The sequence below is a fragment of the Hemicordylus capensis genome, chromosome 2 (assembly GCF_027244095.1).
Source record: "Hemicordylus capensis ecotype Gifberg chromosome 2, rHemCap1.1.pri, whole genome shotgun sequence".
NCBI lineage: Eukaryota > Metazoa > Chordata > Lepidosauria > Squamata > Cordylidae > Hemicordylus > Hemicordylus capensis.
Genome location: NC_069658.1, coordinates 265,591,471 through 265,614,285, shown reverse-complemented (window position 1 = coordinate 265,614,285; position 22,815 = coordinate 265,591,471). Strand labels below are relative to the sequence as shown.

The 22,815-nt window shown below is 47.0% G+C and overlaps 1 protein-coding gene across 2 annotated transcripts in view; it reads left to right on the top strand.

The window, feature by feature from the left end:
- Positions 1 to 22,614, top strand: part of LHFPL4 (LHFPL tetraspan subfamily member 4) — a 67,356-nt gene extending 44,742 nt beyond the window's left edge. The window contains exons 2-4 of one of the 2 annotated variants that reach the window (XM_053301751.1): positions 8,919 to 9,155; positions 14,292 to 14,308; positions 19,022 to 22,614. In XM_053301751.1, coding sequence (XP_053157726.1) covers positions 8,919 to 9,155; positions 14,292 to 14,308; positions 19,022 to 19,030 — 263 coding nt within the window. In that variant the 3' untranslated portion in view covers positions 19,031 to 22,614. The remainder of the gene's footprint in view (positions 1 to 8,918; positions 9,156 to 14,291; positions 14,309 to 19,021) is intronic. The other variant, XM_053301753.1, reaches the window with a different exon arrangement.
- The last annotated feature ends 201 nt before the right edge of the window (positions 22,615 to 22,815 follow it).

The following is a 22,815-nucleotide window of genomic DNA, read 5'->3' as shown; positions in this document are numbered from 1 at the left end:
TAACCATTCTAATCATTCCTGAGCAGAAAGGTCCTCACCTGCAACAGGGACGCCTCAACCTTGATGTGGCAGGCAATTTGAATGTCAATGAGATTTGTGCAGCTCCACAAGCAGAGCAGAATCCTGAGAGAGAGATGATAAGGGAAGAAAGGCCTATACGGAGTGGGGCGGAGTGGCCATGCAGCACAGAGGCTGGCGAACGGAGGAGAGCCATGATCCTTCTCTCCTTTGCCCTTTTGCTTGTGATTTCTCCCTGCTGAACCAGCTCTGTACACACAGTGGCACGGGGCTGACTTAAGCACTGCTGCGGACAATCTGTTCTTCGCGGTCATACAGGGCATCTCAGTATTCTCCCTTTGCTCAGCCTCCTCTCTTTAGAGCAGAGGGCATTAGCTGAGCATGCTTTTTGCATGTGTGAGGCCACAGGCTCAGTTCCTGGCAAGACTCCTGTCCTGCCTGAAATCCTGGAGAACTGCTTAGAAGCAGAGACACTCTTACCCCTGGACTTCGGGGCCAAAGTCCAGGGCCTCCACTGCCCTTGGGCCCCCCCCCAATCCTCTTTAGTCTTTCCCGGGTGGTGTGGCCACCCGGCGGAGCATGATGATGCTTAATTTGCAAGAGGGGAGGGGGCCTCCAAAGGCCTTTAGGTCTAGGCTCCAAAATTACCTAGGCTTGGAAGTCACCTTCTAAGCACCTCGGCTTAGAAGTCACACCACTAGTCCATCTAGCTCTAGTATCATCTTCTACACTGACAGGTAGCTGGTCTCCAAGGTTTCAGGCAGGGGTCTCTCCCAGCCCTGCCTGGTGATGCCAAGGAGTGGACCTTCTGCATGCAAGTATGCAGATGCTCTTCTCCTGAGCTATAGCCTCCATCCCGTAAGCAGAATATCTTACAGCGGACTATGCTGACATGTGGTCTCCCATCCAAATGCATACCAGGATGGACCTTCCTTAGCAAAGGGGACTATTTGTGCTTGCTCCCACAAGACCAGCTCCCTAGACCAGTGGGCTGACTTGGCACAAGGCAACTCTCATCCTTTTAAGAGTAGGCTGCGTGATGAGATAAAGAAATATAAAGCCATTAAGCTGACAAAAGGTACTACACAAAGTAGTGGATGGCCATGTTTCAGAGAGGCAGGCAGCAGGAGCTGGGTTGCTTTGCCTCATTAGATCCCTCCTCATTCCAAGAACTTATCCCTGGCTCTCTCCAGCTCATGACCTCTTTCCTGCACATTCTCTTAGTGCAGAATAAGTTGCCATGAGTTTGTTTCTCTCTCTCCAGAATTTGTCCCAAATTAGCATTCAGTAGCAGGAATCCATACATTTGGGCTTGGGTGAATAGCCTGGCATTATTTGTGCCCCCCCCGCTTATGAATTCTTGGTTTGGCCCGGGGAAGGGGGAGAAGAGGCAGAGGCAAGACTCCCCTTCCTCTCTACAAACTCAGCCCTTTCTCCACATTCTTTGCATTTCACAGTGGACTTGGATGAGGTCCTCTCTGCAACCTAGGACAAAGTGAGAGGCTGACATACCACATAAATGGGCTCCCTGCTTCTGCTGATAATAATAATTTTAAAAAGTAGAGGAGAGCTGGTCTTGTGGTAATGAGCATGAGTTGTCCCCTGTTGTAAGATGCCGATTTGTGGCCAGCAGCATGCCAGCCCTCCTGGCTGTCGGTGATGTTTTAGTTTGGGGTTGTTTTGTTTTTGTTTTTTTGCATTTTATATCCCGCTCTTCCTCCAAGGAGCCCAGGACAGTGTACTACATACTTAAGTTCCTCCTCACAACAACCCTATGAAGTAGGTTAGGCTGAGAGAGAAGTGACTGGCCCAGAGTCACCCAGCGAGTTTCATGGCTGAATGGGGATTTGAACTCGGGTCTCCCCGGTCCTAGTCCAGCACTCTAACCACTACACCACGCTGGCTCGCACACTCCTTGAAGGAATGGGAGTGGGGGCTGGGGTGAGCAGGCAAGGCTCCCTCTGTCATCTCCACCCTCTCCTGAGCCCAGCTGCTGCTTCCCTGCCACCTCTGCCAAGGGCAGTCAATGGTTGGTTCATTCGTTCTCTCGCTCTCAGACAGAGAAAGAGAGAGAGAGAATGTCACTTGTTCCTGCAGGGAACTGGGAAAGTGTTTTCCAGGACACTGTGTTGGGTGCAGCCAATCAGGGAGCATAGGACACATTTTCTCTCCCTCCCCTCCCCACTGAAAGCCAAGCTTGAGAAGAAACTGACAACAAAGGGGACTGTGAAACGATGTGTGTTGAGAAAAATAACCTCAGTTATATTTCCAGAGGTCTGGCTGCTAAATTGGCTACTGTCACTCAAAATCTGGGCGGCGGTGGCGGGGGGGGGGGGGAGAGATTTTTCAGTCTTCTGTGCATAGCTCTCTGCCAACAGCCCAGTGTGCTGAATCATCAAGAAGTCAAGCCAAAGGTGTGAATGGCTGTACAAAAAACACTCCACAGCAAAAGCACAGCACCTCATCAAGTGAAGTTACAGGATCAGTTAAAAAAAAAAATTTTTTTTTAAGAGTACTTTTGTGGAAACCGACCAAAGGTCAGAATGCAGGAGGTGAGCTTTCTCTCTGAAGCAGAGCGAATGTTGCACATTAAATGAACTCAGGTTTGTTTACGGTGTTCTCAGGCTCAGTTGTAGTGATGGATAAGGTACACGGGAGCCTGGGAGGTGGGGTGGGGGGCATAGCGCCGCAGCTGACACTGCAGCAGCACACATTTATTTTGTTTGTCACATTTTCATCTTGCTCCATTCCACGGAGCTCAAAATGTGGTTCTTTGACCATTTTATCCTCACAACAACCCTGTGAAGCAGATTAGACCGAGGGATAGTAACTAACCCAAGATCACCCAGTGAGCTTCGTGGCCAGATGGGAAATTTGAACCTTGGTCCCCAGTCCGAGTGCAGCTCTGACCACTACCCCACACTTTGAACAAAGAAAGTCCCATAGAATCCACAGGTAGCAGGTGCTAGAAAAGATCCCTGTCCTATACCCTGGAGAATTGCTACTTGTCAGAGTAGATTGTACAGGGCTAGGTGGAACAGTGGTCTGACTGACTCACTAGAAGGCAACATCAATGCCCTTTTGAATTACACAGAACACTTCTTCAGGCTGGGTGCTGAAGGTTTTTTTCAGTTCTTTCACACTCAACTTGAGGAAGAGTTCTGTGTAAGTCAAAATAATATATGAAGATGTATGATATCCGGGATTCTTCCCACACTTTTTAAAGACCAGTGTGCCTCCTTCTATTGCAAACCTTAATCTCATACCGAAGATTAAGATTATAGATAGAGATATAGCAATATAGAGTTTATATACACACAGCACACACAAATATTTAGCCACATACTGTAACACTAAATTTTGGCTGAGCATGACATTACATCTGCATATGGCTATACAGAGTTCTTGTACTTTGCAAAGCTGCATGACAGGCAAATAATCAACAGATCATATTCTCCCCATCACTGCCTCTGCATACCAGGAAAAGATGTGCCAGTTGAATTTCTGCCTGTCATGCAGCTTTTACGGGTGCAGGAACTCTGTCAGGGAGAAAGGTGGCAAGGCAACCTACATACCATGACTGAGGATAACTAAGGGGCTTATTTTAGTTGTTGGCATCTTTTTATGGTGGTGTCTTGAGCATTTGCGACTGTATTGTTTTTATAAGTCCTGGAGCCATCCATCTCCAGCCTGGTGCACAGGGCAGGTTCACTGAAAGGTCTCTAATATTCTGCCACAGGGTAGCTTGCAACATACAGGCTGGAACAAGCGGGCTCTGTAAGAGCCTCTCTGGATAAGCCCTGAGACTGATATTATGGCTCGGCTGAGCTGCACATAATACGATTAGGAGATGAACTCAAGCAGTTCCCAACGAGATCAGTACCTGCAGGGAGGACAGGGAGAAGAGGGCAGGAGCTGATGCTGCTGTGTGGGGTGTGTTAGGCTAGGTCACGTTGGTTCACTCTGGAGAACAACATCTGGACCCACAGAGGCCAGGGACTGTGGGTTCTTTGGACCCAGGGTCATCTTCATAAAATTCACTTAGAGCCGAAATGGAGGGAGGGAGGGAGAGCAAGTGAGTACTAGGTCTCCTTTCCCTTGCAAACATTAGAATGCATAGGATGTATTAGACTCTGTATAATGTATATTTGAATTTATTTATTTATTTATCTTACAACACTGGTAATTGTGGATGCTGCTGGGACTTAGAGCTTTAACTAAAACAACCAGAGGGTAATGTGTTGAATCAACCAAACAAATACTATGGATTGCCTTACCATTTATCAACAGGATGCAAGGTTTATTACATTGGTACTCTAGCCTTTGGGAAAGGCCCATAGCGCAATGGCAGAGAACATGCCTTGTATGCAGGAAGTGCCTCGTCAATCCCCACCCTCTCTCCAGCTAGCGCCAGGGTGGGGAAGCCCTCTTTCTGTTGAGATCTTGGAGTCACAGCCAACCAAGGTAGACTAGACTGGGTTAAGTGGATCAATGTGTGACTCTCAGGGTCAAGATTGATACACATGCTGGTAAAGATGGCAGTGTTTCTGCACCGTTAGTTAAAAAAAAAAAAAAAGCTGAGGGGGACCCCAAATGAAAATCAGGACCACAGTGTCCAGGGGAAGAGGGGCTATTAAACCTTTGCCCCCCAGTCCCAGTCCAGATTTGCATACTGATGCCAGGCCTGCTTGGATATAGGTACATAGGAACATAGGAAACTGCCATATACTGAGTCAGAACATTAGTCTATCTAGCTCAGTATTGTCTTCACAAACTGGCAGTGGCTTCTCCAAGGTTGCAGGCAGGAATCTCTCTCGGCCCTATCTTGGAGAAGCCAGAGAGGGAACTTGAAACCTTCTGCTCTTCCCAGAGTGGCTTCATCCCCTGAGGGGAATATCTTGCAGTGCTCACACATCAAGTCTCCCATTCATATGCAACCAGGGCAGACCCTGCTTAGCTATGGGGACAAGTCATGCTTGCTACCACGAGACCAGCTCTCCTCTCTCTCTCTCCTATGAAGATAATGGTTAGAGATCAGGTGTGATGGAGATTCAATCTATTCTGCAAACCTATATCAGCTTAATGCTAGTTTCACTCTCCTAGCTTCTGCCAAATACTCCTGGAAACTGAGACGGTGCTAAGAATCACCTGCTAGAGATCAGGCCCCTGTCACAACACAATTCGCAGATCGTCTGGGGAGAAAGAATTACTGTTCTACCAGTCTAAAGTGTAGCTCAGCCCAAAATGGATAAACACAGATGTTCTGCCACTAAACTACCGCATGCGACTCCACCTTCATTCTGGGATAGTGTAGCTGTGCTCAGCTAAGGGCTTCAGGAATGAACATAGAAAGCTGCCTTCTGTTGAGTCAGACTACTGGTTCATCAAGCTCAGTATTGTCTACACTGACTGGCAGCAGCTCTCCAGAGTTTCAGGCAGGAATCTTTCCCAGCCCTACCTTGGCGCTTTCCAGATTAAACCATACAACAGTGTCACTACGGCTCTGCTAAGTGTGCTTCCGTACTTCCTGTGTGATGCGCTGACAACAAGGTGCCATTCACATTCCCAATGCCTTATTATGGATTTTGTCTTTGCATTATAGTGCTACAGCGTTGCAAGTCTGTTGCAGAAAAATAGCTGTATTTTCCCATTGTAGAGTATGAGATTACGGGGATCATTTTCAATACGGTCCTGCCAGGCCGAAACATTTTACCCCTGTTGCAGCGTGTGATCTGGAAAATGCCCTGGTAATGCCAGGGACTGAACCTGGGACCTTCTGTATGCAAAGCAAATGCTCCACCCCAGACCTGTGGCTCTATCCACCTGAGCTACCGGTGGCTGTGTGAGCACCCAATAGAGGGGTGAGGGGTAGGGAGGCAAAGCACTGGAACAGCAAACTGGATGGAAGAGACTTACCATTATACCCTGAGTCCTCATTGTCAGCTGTAACCACTTTCCAGTCTGTAAGTACATTGGCTCACCCTTCCTAGCCTTGTCTCTCCTTCGGTTGTCTTTCCTATTGTTGAATCTAAATTGTAAGCTGCCTGCAGTCTGTGTCTTGCTTTGAAACTCTGTAATGCACCGTGGGCACTGATGGCATCCTCATTGCTTTCAGAAAGAAATGCTGGCCCCCTCCTCATATTCTTCTCTCAGGAAAATCCAGTTTGCACAACACCACATTGGAATAGGCCATTTGCTGTTATTGTCTGTAGCCAAGAAAATTTGCGGGGGTTGGGGGGGAAGGGGAACACACAGAAGATCTGAGATAGTGATCGCTGAAGCAAAGGATAAAAGATATCAAACCCTTGTCTCCCCCGCGCCTCTGTCCAGTCCTCCTTGGTAGAGAGATTTTAAAAGAGATTTGCCTTTTTGTCTCCTCCCCTTGCTCTGTGTTGTACCTGAGTGTATGCATGAGCATCTGCCGCAAGGTAAGAATAGCTGGTATGACTCACAAACCTGTCTGGTTCTAACGAAGGAGCATTTCCCCCCAATGCAGTTTTCATATGGCCTCAGCTAGCCGGGTTCCTCCCTCCTCATTCAGGCCAGGCAGGGATTCCACAGCCAGTGATGGAGGATAGCGGAATCCACACAGCTGAAACCTCACTTGTGTCAGTAATACACAACCTGATATATGTCATGAGCCAGCAACCTGTTGTGGGTTGCCGCACAGGCTTCTCTCTCCTCACTGCCCACTCCCTTTGTGTAGTCTGTTGCCTAACTTCTAAAGATGAGCTAGAGGGGGCATGCAAGGAACCAATCGAGCATCTTGGCTGCTCTTGCATGAAAGGGAGCTTTTGGGCTGCTGTCAAGCAAGACCTCGGGAGCAGGGGTGGCCCAAGAGCAAGACACCAAATGCTGCCTTTCCCCAACACCCTGATGGGGACCCCTGATGGGCATAGAAAGTGGCAGAGGGGTGGGGAGGAGGGAGGGAGGGCCAGCAGCCTCTTCCCCTGTCCTTGTGCTTCTTGCAAGCTTCTAAGGAGTGAGAGGAGAGGCATGCCTTGTAAAGCTTGCTAGGCCCAGATCAGTCCTGAAGAGCTGCTCTGATGGAAGCAGAGGGGGTCATCTTGCTGCCCTGCTGGTGCCCCACTAATCCACCACCTGCCACATCTCACCTCACCAAAGAGCCACCCCTGCTTTGGAGAGAGAATTCTAGTCGGAGAAGTCCGGAGCAGAGCAGCTAGTCCAGAGGTTCCCAACCTTTGGGTCCCCAGATGTTGTTCAGCTTCAGCTTCACCATCCCAGCCACAGTGGCCCAATCTAGGCAAAAGCACTGTCCAAAGGGAGCCCAATGGCAGAATATTCTATACCTCAAACATCCCTGCAGTTGCCTGTCTAAGCAGCTCTTGGAAACCTACAAGGCAGGACTTTGATGCATCTGAAGCTTAGTCCCGATCTGTAAAGTAATAAGAACAGAGTACCTCTGAGGGTGTGTAGAGTACATTTCCTGTACTACAATAATTCTGCTTAGCACCTGTGTGTGTTCCAAGTGGTTCATGTACATTACCATTTGGTAATCTTTACAACTTTGAAAAATAAGTCAGCATTATTATTCCCATATTGCAGGTCGGGTGAGTGGTTGAGGCCAAGAAAAGTGGCTTTGTTAAAGTGACATTCATGACAAAGGCAAGATTCAGAACTGGAGCTGTCCCGATTCACAGCTCAGTCTCACTAGCCACTACACTGCAGCAACCCCACTGTTCACCCACACCGGGCTTAAGGAAGGCAGAGCTTCCAAGCCAGAAACTGGGGTCTGCTTCCAGGCTGGAACATAGGAACATAGGAAGCTGCCATATACTGAGTCAGACCATAGGTCCATCTCACACAGTATTGTCTACACAGACTGGCAGTGGCTTCTCCAAGGTTGCAGACAGGAATCTCTCTCAGCCCTATCTTGGAGATGCCGGGGAAGGAACTTGGAGCCTAGATGCTCTTCCCAGTGTGGCTCCATCCCCTAAGGGGAATATCTTACAGTGCTCACACTTCTAGTCTCCCTTTTGTATGTAACCAGGGCAGATCCTGCTTAGCTTAAGGGGACAAGTCATGCTTGCTACCACAAGACCAGCTCTCTTCCCATAAGCTCACCTCAGTAGCAACCCAGGGAAGGAAAATCTACCACCTCTCTGGGCAACTTACTTACCTGTTCAAAATGATTTTCATTGTTCTGAAGCTTTCACCTCATGTTTCACCTTAACCTTCCTTCCTCTAGATAGAAACTATTGCTTCCTGGCTTAGTCCCAGCAGACAGAACAAGATCCCCATCTATTTTTGAGCATTACTTTTAAGACTAGAAAATCGGCAGCATATCTCTGTGTAATTTGACCAACTTATTTCAGTCTTTCTATCATGCAGTTTCCATTTTAGGACTGGAGGTTCCACACCAGATTCAAAATCTTCAGAATCTCAGCTTCATTTTTTAAAAAAGCAAGTTTCTAGCTTTTATGGGTACTCAGAAAACTTGAAAACGTGTGAGCAATATTTCAAAGCAAGGGGTAAGAGCTGATAGCAGGTCTTGCAGTGTTCAGGGAAGTAAGGTTCTGAATGCTCTGCAAAGCTTCTTGCTGTTCCCCATGGCTAACAGGAGTGGGAGTGGGAGTGGGACTCTCTCTCTCTCTCACACACACACACACACACACACACACACACACACACACACACACACACACTTTTTGTATAATTTGGTCATAACTTGTGGAATCTGTCTCTTGTTAGTGCAGAATCTGGATTACCTTAAGCACTTGTTTTAGATTTTATTTAGCACACCTTTCACACAGTCCTGCTAGACCCTTTATTGCCACTGTAGCTCATTTGAATACTTTTTAGCCTGCAAGTCAGAGCAGGGCAACTGATCTCAGCTGTGCTGTTAACCACAACCCTTCCCTGTTTCTTTGTTTGTCCAGCTCTCTGTCTGGTGCTGGGCTGCATGATATTCCCAGATGGCTGGGATTCAGAGACCGTCAGGGACATGTGTGGGGAGAAGACGGGGAAATACTCGCTGGGTGACTGCTCTGTGCGCTGGGCTTACATCCTAGCCATCATCGGCATCTTGAACGCTCTCATTCTCTCCTTCCTGGCCTTCGTCCTCGGCAACCGGCAGAATGACCTGCTTCACGAGGAGCTCAAAACAGAGAACAAAGGTGAGCACACTGCCCCACCACCACCACTACCATGGCATGACAGAGCCTCTGGGCCCCTATACCCATACACCCCACCACTGCAGAACAGCGATCAGGTATCCACTATGATTTTGGAAGCAAAACCTATTATGGTTCCTGGGAAATCCATCCTTTGATGTCATGAAGTCTAGACTAGGCATTCCCAACCGGTAGTACTCCAGATGTTGCTGAACTACAACTCCCATCATTCCCAGCCACAATAAATTGTGATGAGGGAGGGTGATGGGAGTTGTAGTCCAGCAACATCTGTAGTACCACAGGTTGGGAATCCCTGATCTAGACAATGACATGGATGCACACAGACATTTAATGCAGAATTGGGGAGCTTTCATAAAACCCTGGAAATCACATCAGAATGTTCATTTTAAGTGAGTGGGAAGTGTCATCTGATAACTGGGGAAAGGGAGGGACTGCTGCTGTATTAATTTAAGCATGGTTATATACTCTATTTGCTAAAGTTATTTCTTTATTTAAAAAAACCTATCCTATCTTTCCATCTCCAAACTGGAGGCACTCAAGGTGGCTTACAGCTCAAAAAGACACAAGATAGCAAAAAGAGTAATCAAGTACAAGCAAGCAATAACATATCCTTTGGCAGGGAGTTCAGCATTTTGTGTGCCACAGAAAAGGTCCTAGGGAGCACCTGAAGATGCCGGAATTATTTATGCCCAAGATTCCCTGTTAGCCTTTGCCTAGCCAGAGCTTAGACATGGGGCTCAGGTTCATGTTCAGCTGCTTGCCCTCTGCTTAGAAATGGAAGCACACACTCAAAGAAATAAAGTTAATTTTATTTGAGTTACATTCAAGTTGGGTTAGAAGAACTGATCCTAAAAAGGTCTAAACATATTAAAGAATTCAATAGATGTCTCACCACCCCAGGCAGTCTGCAAATCTGTCTCAGAAACACAAGAGATAGAACATAGAACAGGCGACCTGATGAAAAATTAGAAGAAGAAAAGCACAAAAGATAGTAGCCAGAGCTTTAAGCTCAAAGCTGGGAAAAGAAAAGGAGGGGGAAATGGCAAAAACCAGATCTGTGGCTTAAGCTCTTATAGTCCTTTTTCTCAGAGGAAAGTCTCAGCCTCCCAAGGGAACGGTTTTGGGGTACTTGTTAGTTTTTGATAGGTTACTTCAAATTAGAAGATACTACCAAACTTAATGAGAGATACATCATTTAGAATATAATTTTTAAAAATTACTATTGCCTTGCTTGCAAATATATTTTTGGATTAGGTGATCTCACTAGTCATTTGATTAGGACCAGACAGCAGACTCTTAGTAGAAAAACCCCCATCTGTGTTGTGGTATTTCCAGTGAGAAGCAGTCTAATGATGACACCTAATTTGCCTAGCCTACCCTTAGCCATGCTAAACTTTCCTTTCTTTGTAGCTACAGAGCTTGCAAAGCAATCTTAAAAATTACTCGTGCTATCAGCAGGGCTTGTATGAACAGAATCCATATCTAAACATTTTGAACCAAAATGTTTAGATATGGATTCTTGATTAAAAGCATAGAAGCCCTTTATGTAATAAAGCGATTAAAATGTTATAAAATGATCAAATAATGAGATAATATGACTATATGATATATATGTGTCTATCTATTGTGCATGGGAGACACATGCTCTACTATCAGAGGGTGGCCCATGGGACACAGGCCGCAATTAATTGCCCAGAGCCCCGAATCTCATCAGCTCCCTCCCTCCTCCATGACCCCTTCCAGAAAGAAAATGCAGCAATGGAGGCACCTGCACAGAGCATGGGAGAGAGCTCCTAGTCTCACCCAGTTCTCTTCTGCTTCCACCTTCATAGGTGCTGTATTATAACATTAGACACATTTAAGAACAGTTGCAATTATTCTTGGCGGGTATGATTGAGTTTAATCATAAAAAGTGGAGCTATGGGCCCAGATCTTTTAAGCCCGCGGTCCCCAACCTGCAGCCCTCCAGATGTTGCTGAACTACAACTCCCATCAGCCCCAGCCACAATAGGTTGTAGCTGGGGCTGATGGGAATTGTAGTTCAGCAACATCTGGAGGGCCGCAGGTTGGGGACCCCTGTTTTAAGCAACTAGCAATACCCTTGTCTACCACTGAGCTGCGACTGCTGTCTTTATACATCCCTCGGCTCTTTATACATCCCTCGGCTCGATAGTTTAGTTGCAGTCTTGCCTCTATCAGCTGTGGTGGTGCAGTGGGGAAGCAGCTTGCCTAGAGTGCAAGAGGCTGTAAGTTCAAATCCCTGCCAGTGTGTTTCCCAGACTGTCCCTAGTAATATATATGTAGTCACCTATATGGGGCCACAGCGATATAGGAAGGTGCTGAAGGCATCATCTCCTACTGCACAGGAGAAGGCACTGGTGAACCACTCCTCTTTTCTACTAAGAAAACCACATGGAATGTGATTGCTAGGAATCGACACTGACTTGACGGCACACTCTTTCCTTTTTCCTGCCTCTTTAAGGTATATCTATACCGCTTTTTAAGTAATCCTCACCAAGTGCTTTATGAAAAGCAGTAAATCAGCTATAATTCAATAAAATCCATAAAAAACGGCCGCAGAAAACAAGGCCAGATAAATACCATCAAATCACAACCACATCCCACTCAAAAGCCTGGGCAAATAAGGCGGCCTTAATCTGATACTAGCAGGATGATGGCTGACAATGAGAAGGAAAATTACTACAGTAATCCCACTGAAATTAAAAGGTAGAGTTAGGCAATGTTAACATGTCCTTTTAATTTCAGTGGGACTACACTGAGTAGTTTTCTTCACTGCCAACCAGTAAGGTCAGCACGAGGTCAACATCTCAGAGACGGGGAGCCACAACAGAGAAAGCCTTGTCACTTCCTCCACCTCAGAGGATGAGGGGCCTGTAAACAGGCCTCTGAAGAGAACCTTAACGCTGCACTTTAAATCCGCAGCTTCATCCCCACTTTATAGGAATTTGAGACAACCTGTATTCTAACACAGGGTCTGGGCCACTATTGTCTCTATAAATATGCCACCCAACTCACTCCCTAAGTAAGGGTGTGAGTTTGACCATTTTTAAGATGCAGCTGTGAAAATGGACACCATGCCTGCTCACTGTGACTCTGTGCCCAACCTTTTCCTTCTAGAACTCTTAAGAACGTAGGAAACTGCCTTATACCAAATTAGACCATTGATCCATTTAGCTCAGTATTGTCTGCATGTACTGGCGCAGAGGCTCTTCAAAGTTTCAGACAGGATTCTTTCCCAGCCCTACTTGAAGATGCCAAAGAGTGAACCTGGAAGCTTTTGCATGCAGGGCAGACACCACTGAACTACGGCCCTATATGGATGAAAGACAGGAATCAATCTCAAGGCAAACCAGACATATACTTCAGCAGTGACCTGTGAGAAGTTGCAGACACAGCCTTAGGACAGATCACACCTGTTCAGCACCCTACCCACATGCACCCTTTTGGCTTTTTAAATCAGACTCTCGCCTTGTCTCCACTCTCTACTATGTGATTGGGGCAGATCTGTGTTTAAAGATATGGGTCTGCCTCTGTCATATGTCTTTTGGGCTTCAGCGAGGAGATCAAGCCACATTCTCTCTTTGTCTGTGCTTCTCTTGGCCTTGCTGAGACTTGGATCAACGCCAGAGGAGCCTAAGGTGCCTAATTGGAAATGTAATTAATCAGAATAAATCTCCTGGCCTCCAGTTTTGGTCCATCTGTTTAAATTAAGGAAAAGCAGCCTAGCCAGCAGGAAACCGAGTGCTGGAGCAGCAGTCAGTAATGCTGGGAGGGAACCAAGAGCCAAGCAAATCCCTGTTGATGTTCAGAGAGAAATACAGAGATGTGTCTTCCAGCTTATCCTGACTCAGGAATGTGGAACAACTCACCACTTCTCACCACAAGCTGTTTGTGGGAACACAAATTGATGGTTTAAACCATAAGCTCATTGCTACTGAATAGCCAATGCAAACGAGAGCCTTTGTAAGTCTTATCCAAATAGCGAGCATATAACCCCAACCAAACTCATGTGAATAATTTTTAAAATACAGTACAGTATCCTAATAGCTAGTTTTGGGGTTGCCAACCTTTCAGCTAATCCATGTAGGCACGCTTTTAACAGCTGCTTGGTTTATAGCAAAGAGGTTATAATGGTTATCTCTGTACAGTGCAAAGCTTCACCTTCTAACTTCTGCAGATCAAACCACTTTTAAAGGCAGATAAGTCTTCAGAGAAGTGCATTACTATGAGGGTGAGGGGAATAGCTTTGCTGCTGTTCTCTTCTTTTTCAAAGGACTTGATGTGCACTCCTGTGCTGGAGTCCTAAAGCAGATGAAGTGCTCAGCTTTGAAGGATTAAAAGAAGACAGACTACAAAAAGGCTGCAGTCTTAAACACACTTTCTAAGAAGTAAATCCTTGAACTTAGTGATGCCCACTTCTGAATAATCATGCATAGAATTAGGCTGAAACTGTCACAGAATGGGTGGGCAAAATGTAAATGGGAACTTTTGGGCAAAACTTGGGATAAATGTGTGGCTGAAAGTAGGGGTCTGAAACTCTTTGCCGTCGCCCGAGTTTCATCTTTGTCCAAGTTTCAAATAATCTTTGCTGTTGCCCAAGTTTAAAATCATCTTTACCATTGCCCGAGTTTCAAGATAGCAGAAACAGAAGCAATACTTGTCCTGGCAGCCATTGGCTGCCTTATTTCCTCTCCCCCACCAGCAAAAGCTCACTCTGTGCGATGCTAAGTCATGATGTAGCCTTGCACGGAGAGAGATTCTGGGGAATAAAATGACAGCTGCCAGGACACGTGCTGCTGCCGCCACCAGCAACTTTGGCCTTCCCCAAATTTCACACTCCCTGAAAGACTGCTGCAATGCCACCTCACTTTCTTGGCCTGCAAAACAGAGAGACAGCATAGGCATGGAGGGTAGGCTGCACCACTAGCCACCATCAGGCAACATCCAATGTGTGCCTCTGAAATATTTCACCTGGTAGTCAGAATAACCACGGAAGCTTTTTGAGTGATGAAATGCACCCACTTCTCCAAGTCAAAGCTAGGGAACCTCTGAAAACTGGAGCCCTGTCCTAATTTATTCTTTTTATATTTTCAACAGATTTTGTTGGCACTGCGGTAAGTTCTTTGTGTTGGTGTGGCCTTGTGGCCTGGTTTGTGCTATCCTTGTTAGTGGGAACTGAAATCTAGTTCTGTCATGTCTCTGTCCATGTGTGTGTGTTGTGTGAGGAGGTTATGCCACTTTTTGTCTAGTCCTTCCTAGAGTGTATGTACACATTTATGTCTTGAGCCTGTCTCACCCTTGTCTGTCCCTTCCTCAGTCTGGAAAAATGGAGTTACAGGTGGCCTGAATCACTTATTATGTGGCTGTGACTCTTGGTTCCCATGGTTACCATGCTCAGTCAGCACTAATAACCTGAGCCGGCCCAGGGCCCTGCATGACTGCAGCTTACGTGTTTCCATCATTTCTTCTTCTCAGATAGTGCCAATAATCATGGCCAGTCCAGGGCCTTCAGAATGTGGGGGAGATGGACAAACCCAATGTGCCTAACTATGCCCTCTTCTTAGCCACGCCTCTCCAAAGTCTACTGAATTTTCTACACCTACCTCACAATGGTTCCGAATGCCTTGTTTATATCTTCCTCCACACACAAAGCAACATCTCTGAACCCCACATTTCCACATCCTCTTTGGCTAGGACTCTCTGACTCACAGAACACTATGGGGATGTGACTGTAACTGAACTTGGATAGGTTTGCTGTTCACAGAGATGTCTATATCAGGCGGTATAAAAATATGATAAATAAATACTGCATTGTCCCTACAGGTTAAAATTGTACCTAGGTCCCTCTCAATAGCCTACCATGGAGTTTAAAGAAACATTCTGGGCCATACACCCCCTCCAAATAGAGCATGTGTATTGCCCAAGGGAAGGGGATTTCCAAACCAAGGTTTGCCTACTTACTTGTATGGATGGACGGAAATCTGTCTTTCCATTCTGTTCAGATGTTGCACAGTTTCCTTTGATCTCCATGAATTCCCAGATTCCACACTCCCCCAATCCCTAAAAAAACAACCACCCATATTTAAATAGACAGAGTTTCAAGTGTGTTCACATATTTCCTACCCAAACAGTTGATTTGTTTTGGCATGTTGTGCTTACAGTGCATTTAAGTGTGTGTTTTAATGCAAATGACTGCAATGCACAGAATCCATAGACATATAATCCAATCTACCCAGGAGTGTGGGGGTGGGGGTGGAGGGGGGGTCCCAAACCATGTGCTCCATTACAGAGAGGAACTTGGTCGCATTGTTATAGTGGTTGGTTGAGATTTTTGTCCTAAGTTCAGATTCTGCAAGAGCCGCCAAAACATTAGCTGGTGGTGGGCATAGCCCCATTTCTGTCACCTCCCACAGAGGAAGAGTTAGTAAGGAATGGAAGAAGGGAGCTAATAGAGGGGCTGGGAAGAAATTGGTACAGAAGAAGGTAGCAGGATGGTGGTGGCAGCGGCATCATTAGATGGAGCACCCAGCCCAAGTGGGATTGCAGAGCCAGATCTGATCTGTGGTATTGCTGCATGCTCTCCACTTCCCCAAGCAGTGAGAGGTTCCAGGGACAAAGCTATCTGGGTTTGCTTTCCTTTGGATGAGAGCACACTGGAGATTAAGGAAAATATATTGTATACATAGGAAAATATATTTGTGAGTATACAAGCAGCATTGCATAAGTGGAGGTAAACAGCAGAAATCCTACAAGGCAACAGATCCACTACCCTCCGCCCGCTGAGAGAGGCCCTGTACCTCCAACGTACTTCTAGCCAGCATATCTCTGCCCAACTACAAACGACCCTCTCTCTCTGTCTCTGCCGCCCCCCGCCCACCCCCCACCCCCAGCCACCACACGTAGCCATAGATCAGTGGTAGAGAATCTGATTTGCATGCAAAAGGTCCCAAGATCAATCCCTGGCATCTCCAGGCAGGACTGGGGAAGTCTGAAACCTGGAGAGTTGTAAACAATACTAAGTTAGAGGGACCAGTCATCTGACTCTTTAGAAAGCAGCAACCTATGTGCCTAACATCATCCCCCCCCCCCCCGCTTAGCTGGGAATGGGTCACTTTCAAGTTCTGATAGCTATTTCTTCCAAACACTCTAGAGAGTCATCTGGAGATAATCTCCTAATCACTACTTCCCACCACCTGACCACTCTAGACTTTTAAACAATCAATCAATCAGCATAAGAAAAGGTATGGTTGATCAGCAGCCATGATACCTTACACAGGCTAACATCCAGACTAACACTGCCCTAGTGCAAGGTTATTGTGCTTGCTATTTCTGCCAAGTCAGGAGCTTGTGTTCTAGACTAGTGTTGTGCTGGTGCAGCAAAGTGCACGTGCACAACCTGTGGTGCACCTGCTGCTGTGAAACACTCAGGTGCGTGCGCACACAGGCATGTCTAGTACTTCCGGGTATATCTCTGGCAACTTTTAAAAAGGCACTGAAGACACATTTATTCAACCAGGCTTTTAATTAGATTTATAGTTTTAAATAAATTTAATACTGGGTTTTAAATGTTTTCAATCTTTTAAGTGATTTTAATTGTTAATTGATTTGATGTTTTAAATGATTTTAATTGTAAACCACCGAGAGACACAAGTTTTGGGTGGTGTAGAAATAAAAATGAAATAAAATAAAAATAAAATAAAAATATCTAGACAGGTCAACAGGGCAGCAGGGAGGTACACTGCTACCCTGAAGGGCTTTTTGGAAATTGCCCACTGGCAGAGGGAACACAGCTGGTGGGGGGGAGTGCATCCTCCTCTGCCCTTAAAGGTGCACGCACACACATCCGTTGTCAAACCTTCGAGCTGGCCAGGGTTCGAACCTGTTTGGAGGCCTGTAAAAGGGCCTCCGAACAGGTTCGTGTACATCCCTAGTCTGTGTACAAGAGAATATGAAGACTTGGCGAACATTGGCAGCCGGTGACTACCTCAAAACTTGCACTCCAGGACAAGCTTCTTTATATGTAACTGAACTGCTGCAACTCAGGAAAGCTTCTTACTTCTTCATGCTCTGGGGTGGGGGGAGAAGTTATCACAGGACAGGGTACTGCACTTCAGAATGTTTCCTGAAAGGCCAGTTTCTTTGCATGAAGAGAGCAAGGAACCGTATGACTGCCTTCTAGCTCTAAGGAGAAGACACCGGAGGTGTCAAATTGACAGTAGCTGCAAGAAGTTTTGTTGTCAGAATTCGCATCAGTGTTTTTGCTTCTGGAAAGGAGCCATAGGTTAATGAGGAAAGGAGGCAGGTTTGTGTGCTGCCTTTTGTTGCTGCTGGGTCTTCTGGACTGGGGCAAGTCTGAGCTTGGATTCTTCCCCTGTGTATGCCAGCTCAGTGCTTGGCTCTCCTCCTGCAACTGGTATTTAGAATTTAGGTCCTAAATTTCATGGCCTTCAGTTTCATGGGGCAACCCCTGGTTCTAGTGTTGTGAAAGAGGGAGAAAAAAAATTCTCTGTCTACTCTACTCCAGTTTTTTACATCTCTATCATGTTTCCCTGTAGTTGCCTCTTTCCCAAACTAAAGAGCCCCGGATGCTGTAGCCTTGCTTCATAAGGAAGGTGCTCCAGGCCCCGATCAGCTTGTTTGCTCTCTTCTGAACCTTTTCCAGTTCTTCAATGTCCTCCTTAAAATATGGTGACCAGAACTGTATGCAGTACTCCAAATGTGGCTGCACCATAGATTAGTATAAGAGCATTATAATATTCACATTTTTAAAAAAATTCAGCCCCCTTCCTAATGATCCCTAGCATGGATCCAACCTTTTGATGAAGAGCCTCCCCCTTCCTATATAGTGCTATTTGTGGTCCTGTATATATTCAGGGCAGCATACATTCCGCAGCTCTGTACCCAATGCAAAAAGTGTGATGTCAGCCCACATGGCTGTGAAAAATAGCTTGAAAGTGTCTGGTGAAACTGTCATCTCAGAAGCGGGCAGGAGGCACAGCATTTCCAGAAGCCAGAGCTTCAGTGCAGTTCCTGCCCCCTTGCCCCTCACATGACTGACACAAGTAGGGTTGTGTACCACTGGTATGCAGCTCCAGATTTCAGGGGGCCTTTGGCAATGGGCCTCCTGCTACCTGGGTGGGCCACGCGAGAATTGCTCCAGCACCACAACACAAAGGCTATTGGCCCAGAGGTAGTCTCAGAGATTCACAGCAGGCCCTTCCAGTGGCTCTAGAGTCCAGAGCAGACCCTCGGAAGCCCCCCAGTGGTGCCATCCCTGACAGCAGCTCTGTTAGTGAGTATTGATTTGCCTGCAGTGTGCTCTGCAGACTTCAGCTTGTAGTGTCTGGGCAGAAGCAGGTTTTTCTCTCTCTCCCTAAGGTGAGGCAGAAACCCTGCTCATGTTTCCAATAGGGTGGCAAGACGCTTCCCATCACCACAGTCGGAGCAACTCTTCAGGACCAATCTCAGCCTTGAAAGCTTTGCAAGGAGCCTACCTCTCTCATACTCCTTGCAAAGCCTGCAAGAAGCATGAAGAGATTATAGGAGGTTGTTGGCCGCTTTTCCTCCTCCCTGCCTCTTGCACCACTTGCAAGGCTTGCAAGAGTCAGTTCTGACAGAGGGCTGACCCCCCACCAAGGGAATGAGGCAAAGCAGTACATGGGGCCTTCCCTCACACTACAATACCTTAGGGGTGCTCTGTATCTGTTATACTGATGCAGATTTTTTGGGGGGCACACTTCTACACAGAGTATATTCAGTAGTGCCTGCAACTGACTACTATACTTGTCTAGAGCACAGATTGCTGACACTATGCATTTTCTCCACAGAGGATATAATGTAGAAGAGGCAGGAGGGCCCCCTCTCATCGGTATCTGGATTGGACTCTCTCCTCCCCTCTCCCTCTGCCTTTCCTTTGCTGCTGCTGCCAACTGGAAAAAACATCCAACTCAAAGCCTCGGAATCTGCCGACCTCACCTGCGTGCCACTTCCAGCAACGCATCCATCCATCCCTCATGATTCACAGCTTTGGTCCCTGCCTCTCTGCCAATCAGCTGCTGACGGAGGGAGGTTCAAGACAGATACCCCGCAACCCACCCTGAACCTGCTGCTTTTGGGGAAAGGAAACACACATACACTGTAATGTTGTGTTGCGAGGAATGACATCCCTGGAATTTTTAATACATTCCTTCAACAGGATTCCAGCCTTTCCGGGAAGAACTTCCAGTATGCTCCTTCCCCTGCCCGATGCCCTTCCCAAGAACCAAGAGCTGGTGCCAAGATGCCACTGCTGCAACAGACTCTGTCGGGGCCACCTCCTTGCCTCGTTTCCCCCCATTTTTAATCGTCCAGCAACTTTGCCCACCCTTATGCCCAACTGGGGCTGCCCAGCACCTGAGACTGGCCCATTTGATACTTTTGTGTGTAAATTAAATCGTCTCTGAACAGGGTATGGTGAGCCCAAATCCCCTGCCTTTGGGGATTTCAGCCACCAGAACTTTGCATTCTCCACTCATTCTGCCCAGGTAATGCAGCCATACCTTGAGGTTTGCAGAAGAGGGGGTTGGGGGTGGAAGGGGGCTGGTCAGCTCATTTTTCTCTGCTCACCGCGGGGTGCAAACATCTCAGCTGCAGGGTGACTCTTCTAACACTGAATGTAACCCTTGGCCAGGCCCCTCAGGCAAGCAAAGGATGGAGCCCCATGTGGGGTAAGGGTGGGTGTGATCCCTTCCTCTTGCCTGCTGCCAGGGTCAACACACCCTCCCAGGCCCTGGCCCCAGTTCAGTTCTGAGGCTTGTGCCAAATATTTCCCTCAAACATGGTGCTTCATCCCTCTGGGTGGATGCAACATTGCAGCTCAGGGGAGCATGGGTGAAAGTAGGAAATGGGGCAGATTAGGGTTCACTTTCTGCAATACCATCCAGTAGGCAAGAGCACGTGGGCCTTGTGCTTTCCTGCCTTCTGCAGGAATGAGCTTCCCATGTTGTTGGTTAATCATAAGAGGCAAATGTCGGCGAGAACCCTAACCTCCCCTCTCCCCAAAATGTGTGTTCCCATTCACACGTCCATGCTTTCAGTGACAGTCCTAGAAGACTACGACTGACATTTGTTTCCCTAGATCATAGGACAACCGTTCCCTTTCAGACAGCAGCGTGGCAGCTAATGCAGACCCCATGGTTGGAGCTGAATGATGCAAGAGTTCTACAGGTACAAACATTTTGCCCCATCCAGGTGTAGCCATCGAGACTATAGACACACACCCCTCTTGCTACCAGAAGCAGAACTAGGCTTCAGGCCAGAGCTAGGCCTCATATTAAAGAGACTTCCAGATTAAGGTGCAACCCAACTTCACCTTGCACCACAGTGGTCCAAGATGATGACATGGATGCAGACACCATTTCAGCCTGTGCAAAGCCCCTTCCTTTCTCAAACCCCAAGAGACAGCAGCTATTGGCATTACAGCCCAGGATTAGCATGAAGCAAGCAACAGCCACCTTGCCCAGGAGCACCTTTTCTCACAGCTAAAGATATGTGAGGGCTTGAAGAAGCAGAGAGGATTTGCTCCATCTACAGATGTAGCCAGGAAAGTGGAAGAGGCCAAGACAGGGAGGGAGGGAAGGAGGCCAGAAGATAGAAGCAAGAGCTAGGGAGGAGATGGCCCAAGACATGTTGATGCCTGAGGTAGAAAATTCAAATGGCATTCTCCATGGTAGTAAAATTCTGAACTAAATAATCGATCATTTGCTGCCCATTTGTGGTACTCCAATATATTCTGTTTGAGGTAAGTCACCTCATGCTGCCTAACTGCAGGGCTGATCCTATGGAACAAGTGGCATGAACTGAACAGAGAAGAGGGCTTAGTCTGAATTTACAAACACAAGTGCAAGGCAGCTAATAGACCAGACAATCTGTTGGAGCAGCAAGGACTGAGGACTCAACTAGAAGTGTCAGTGAGAGACCCATGGCTGGAGTGGAATCCAGTCAGGATCATGGCACTGGGGGGAGGTTAACCCTTTCCCAATAAAAATCCTCCCTCATCAAAACTTTGCCCTGTGGGTGGAAGTGGATAATTTCTATATGGGTACCTGTATATTTCCTTCCCCACAAGCTAAACCCTGGCTTCAGGGGACTGTTTTTAACTGGGGGGAAAGGGCTAACCCTCTCACAGCTCTGTGGTTCTGGTCATATTTCCCTTCTATATAGTTGCTAGTAAGTTATTAACCAGATTAATGATCTGGTTGGCCCTGAGGGAACACAAAGGGCCAAATTATACACTATGTCGGACTTTTTGCCAACCTTTGTATGCGGGATCCCCCACCACCAGTGGGCAACCTGATACAGATCAGGACCGGGGGGGGGGTTAACTCTTTGCAGTTCCGATTTGGATGAGCTTCCCACCATTGCTAGTTGTGGAAGAACCCCACAAAAGCCAATAATGTTCAGGTGACAGAACATGTCATTTGGCCCAGACCAAGAAATGAATGAAAGCCTGATGAATGTAAGAGGCCTAGCACTTCACAGTGACTGGAGCATGATCATGTCACAATGTTTGCTCAACTGTAGCACTGGGAGGCCACCAAGAAAATGCCAATATGAGCCTAAGGATACTGCTGCTATGTCCCTCAAGTTCAAGTCCGCCAAGAACCAGTTGCACATCTTGTGGTGCGACACAAAAAAGTGCCAAGGGAATTTGTTTGTTCACGGAGGCAGTGAAAGGCCTCTGTTGGGAGCGAGCCTCCCTCCCACTCAAAGATCACAGCCAAGTGAGGAAAGACAAAATACATGTGAGTTAAACCGGTCAAGTCCACTCATTAAAGCCACAGCTCAAAACATACTTACCTGGGAGTATTTCCACTGAACTCTCTGATAATTTTCCAAGTAAACACACAGAGAATTGGGATCTAAAACCTCAGATCTCCACAACATACAGGAATCATTGCCAAGAGAAAAAGTAGCCAAACAAGCTTAAGGGCTTCCACCTTATCGGCCCAGGCACACAAACTCCTTTGTATTCCACAGATCTCAGTCCCACCTTCCCAGTCAGTCATTCTAGGAGAGTCCCAAATATATATTGCTAAAGGATTGAGCGGCTTGGAATGAAGGAGCTAGCCTGCCACTCCGTAAGTCCCCACCAGGGCTCCTTCGCATGCTGTGAGCTACCAGAGCAAGAGGACCCTGCATTAGGCAGTGGGGTCGGGGAGAGCAAGGTGCACACGTGCCCAAGTTATGCATCATGTGCCAGAGAAATGAGATCGCAGTTGATGGAAATGGCAAGATAGGTGGAGAAGGGAATACAGTAGCTGTAATATATATCTGTATTTTAGTACAAAAAGTTTGATACAGTGTTTCACAAAACCTTACCGGAAAACATAAAATTCAAGATGGATTGGACCGGACCAGAATCCTGTCACATCAGTGGAAAGCAATTGTCGTGTTTTTTTCCTTGGGATCTGGGGATGGGAAGTACTGCTACTAAAGCTTGCTGATACCTCCTTAATTACATGAAATTGTGAGGTCATGGGAGGGAGGGGGAGAAAGAGAGAATGTGAGTGAGTGAGTGAGTGAGTGAGTGAGTGAGCATGTGCGTGAGAGGAGATATGCTTGATCATAGTAACATACTATC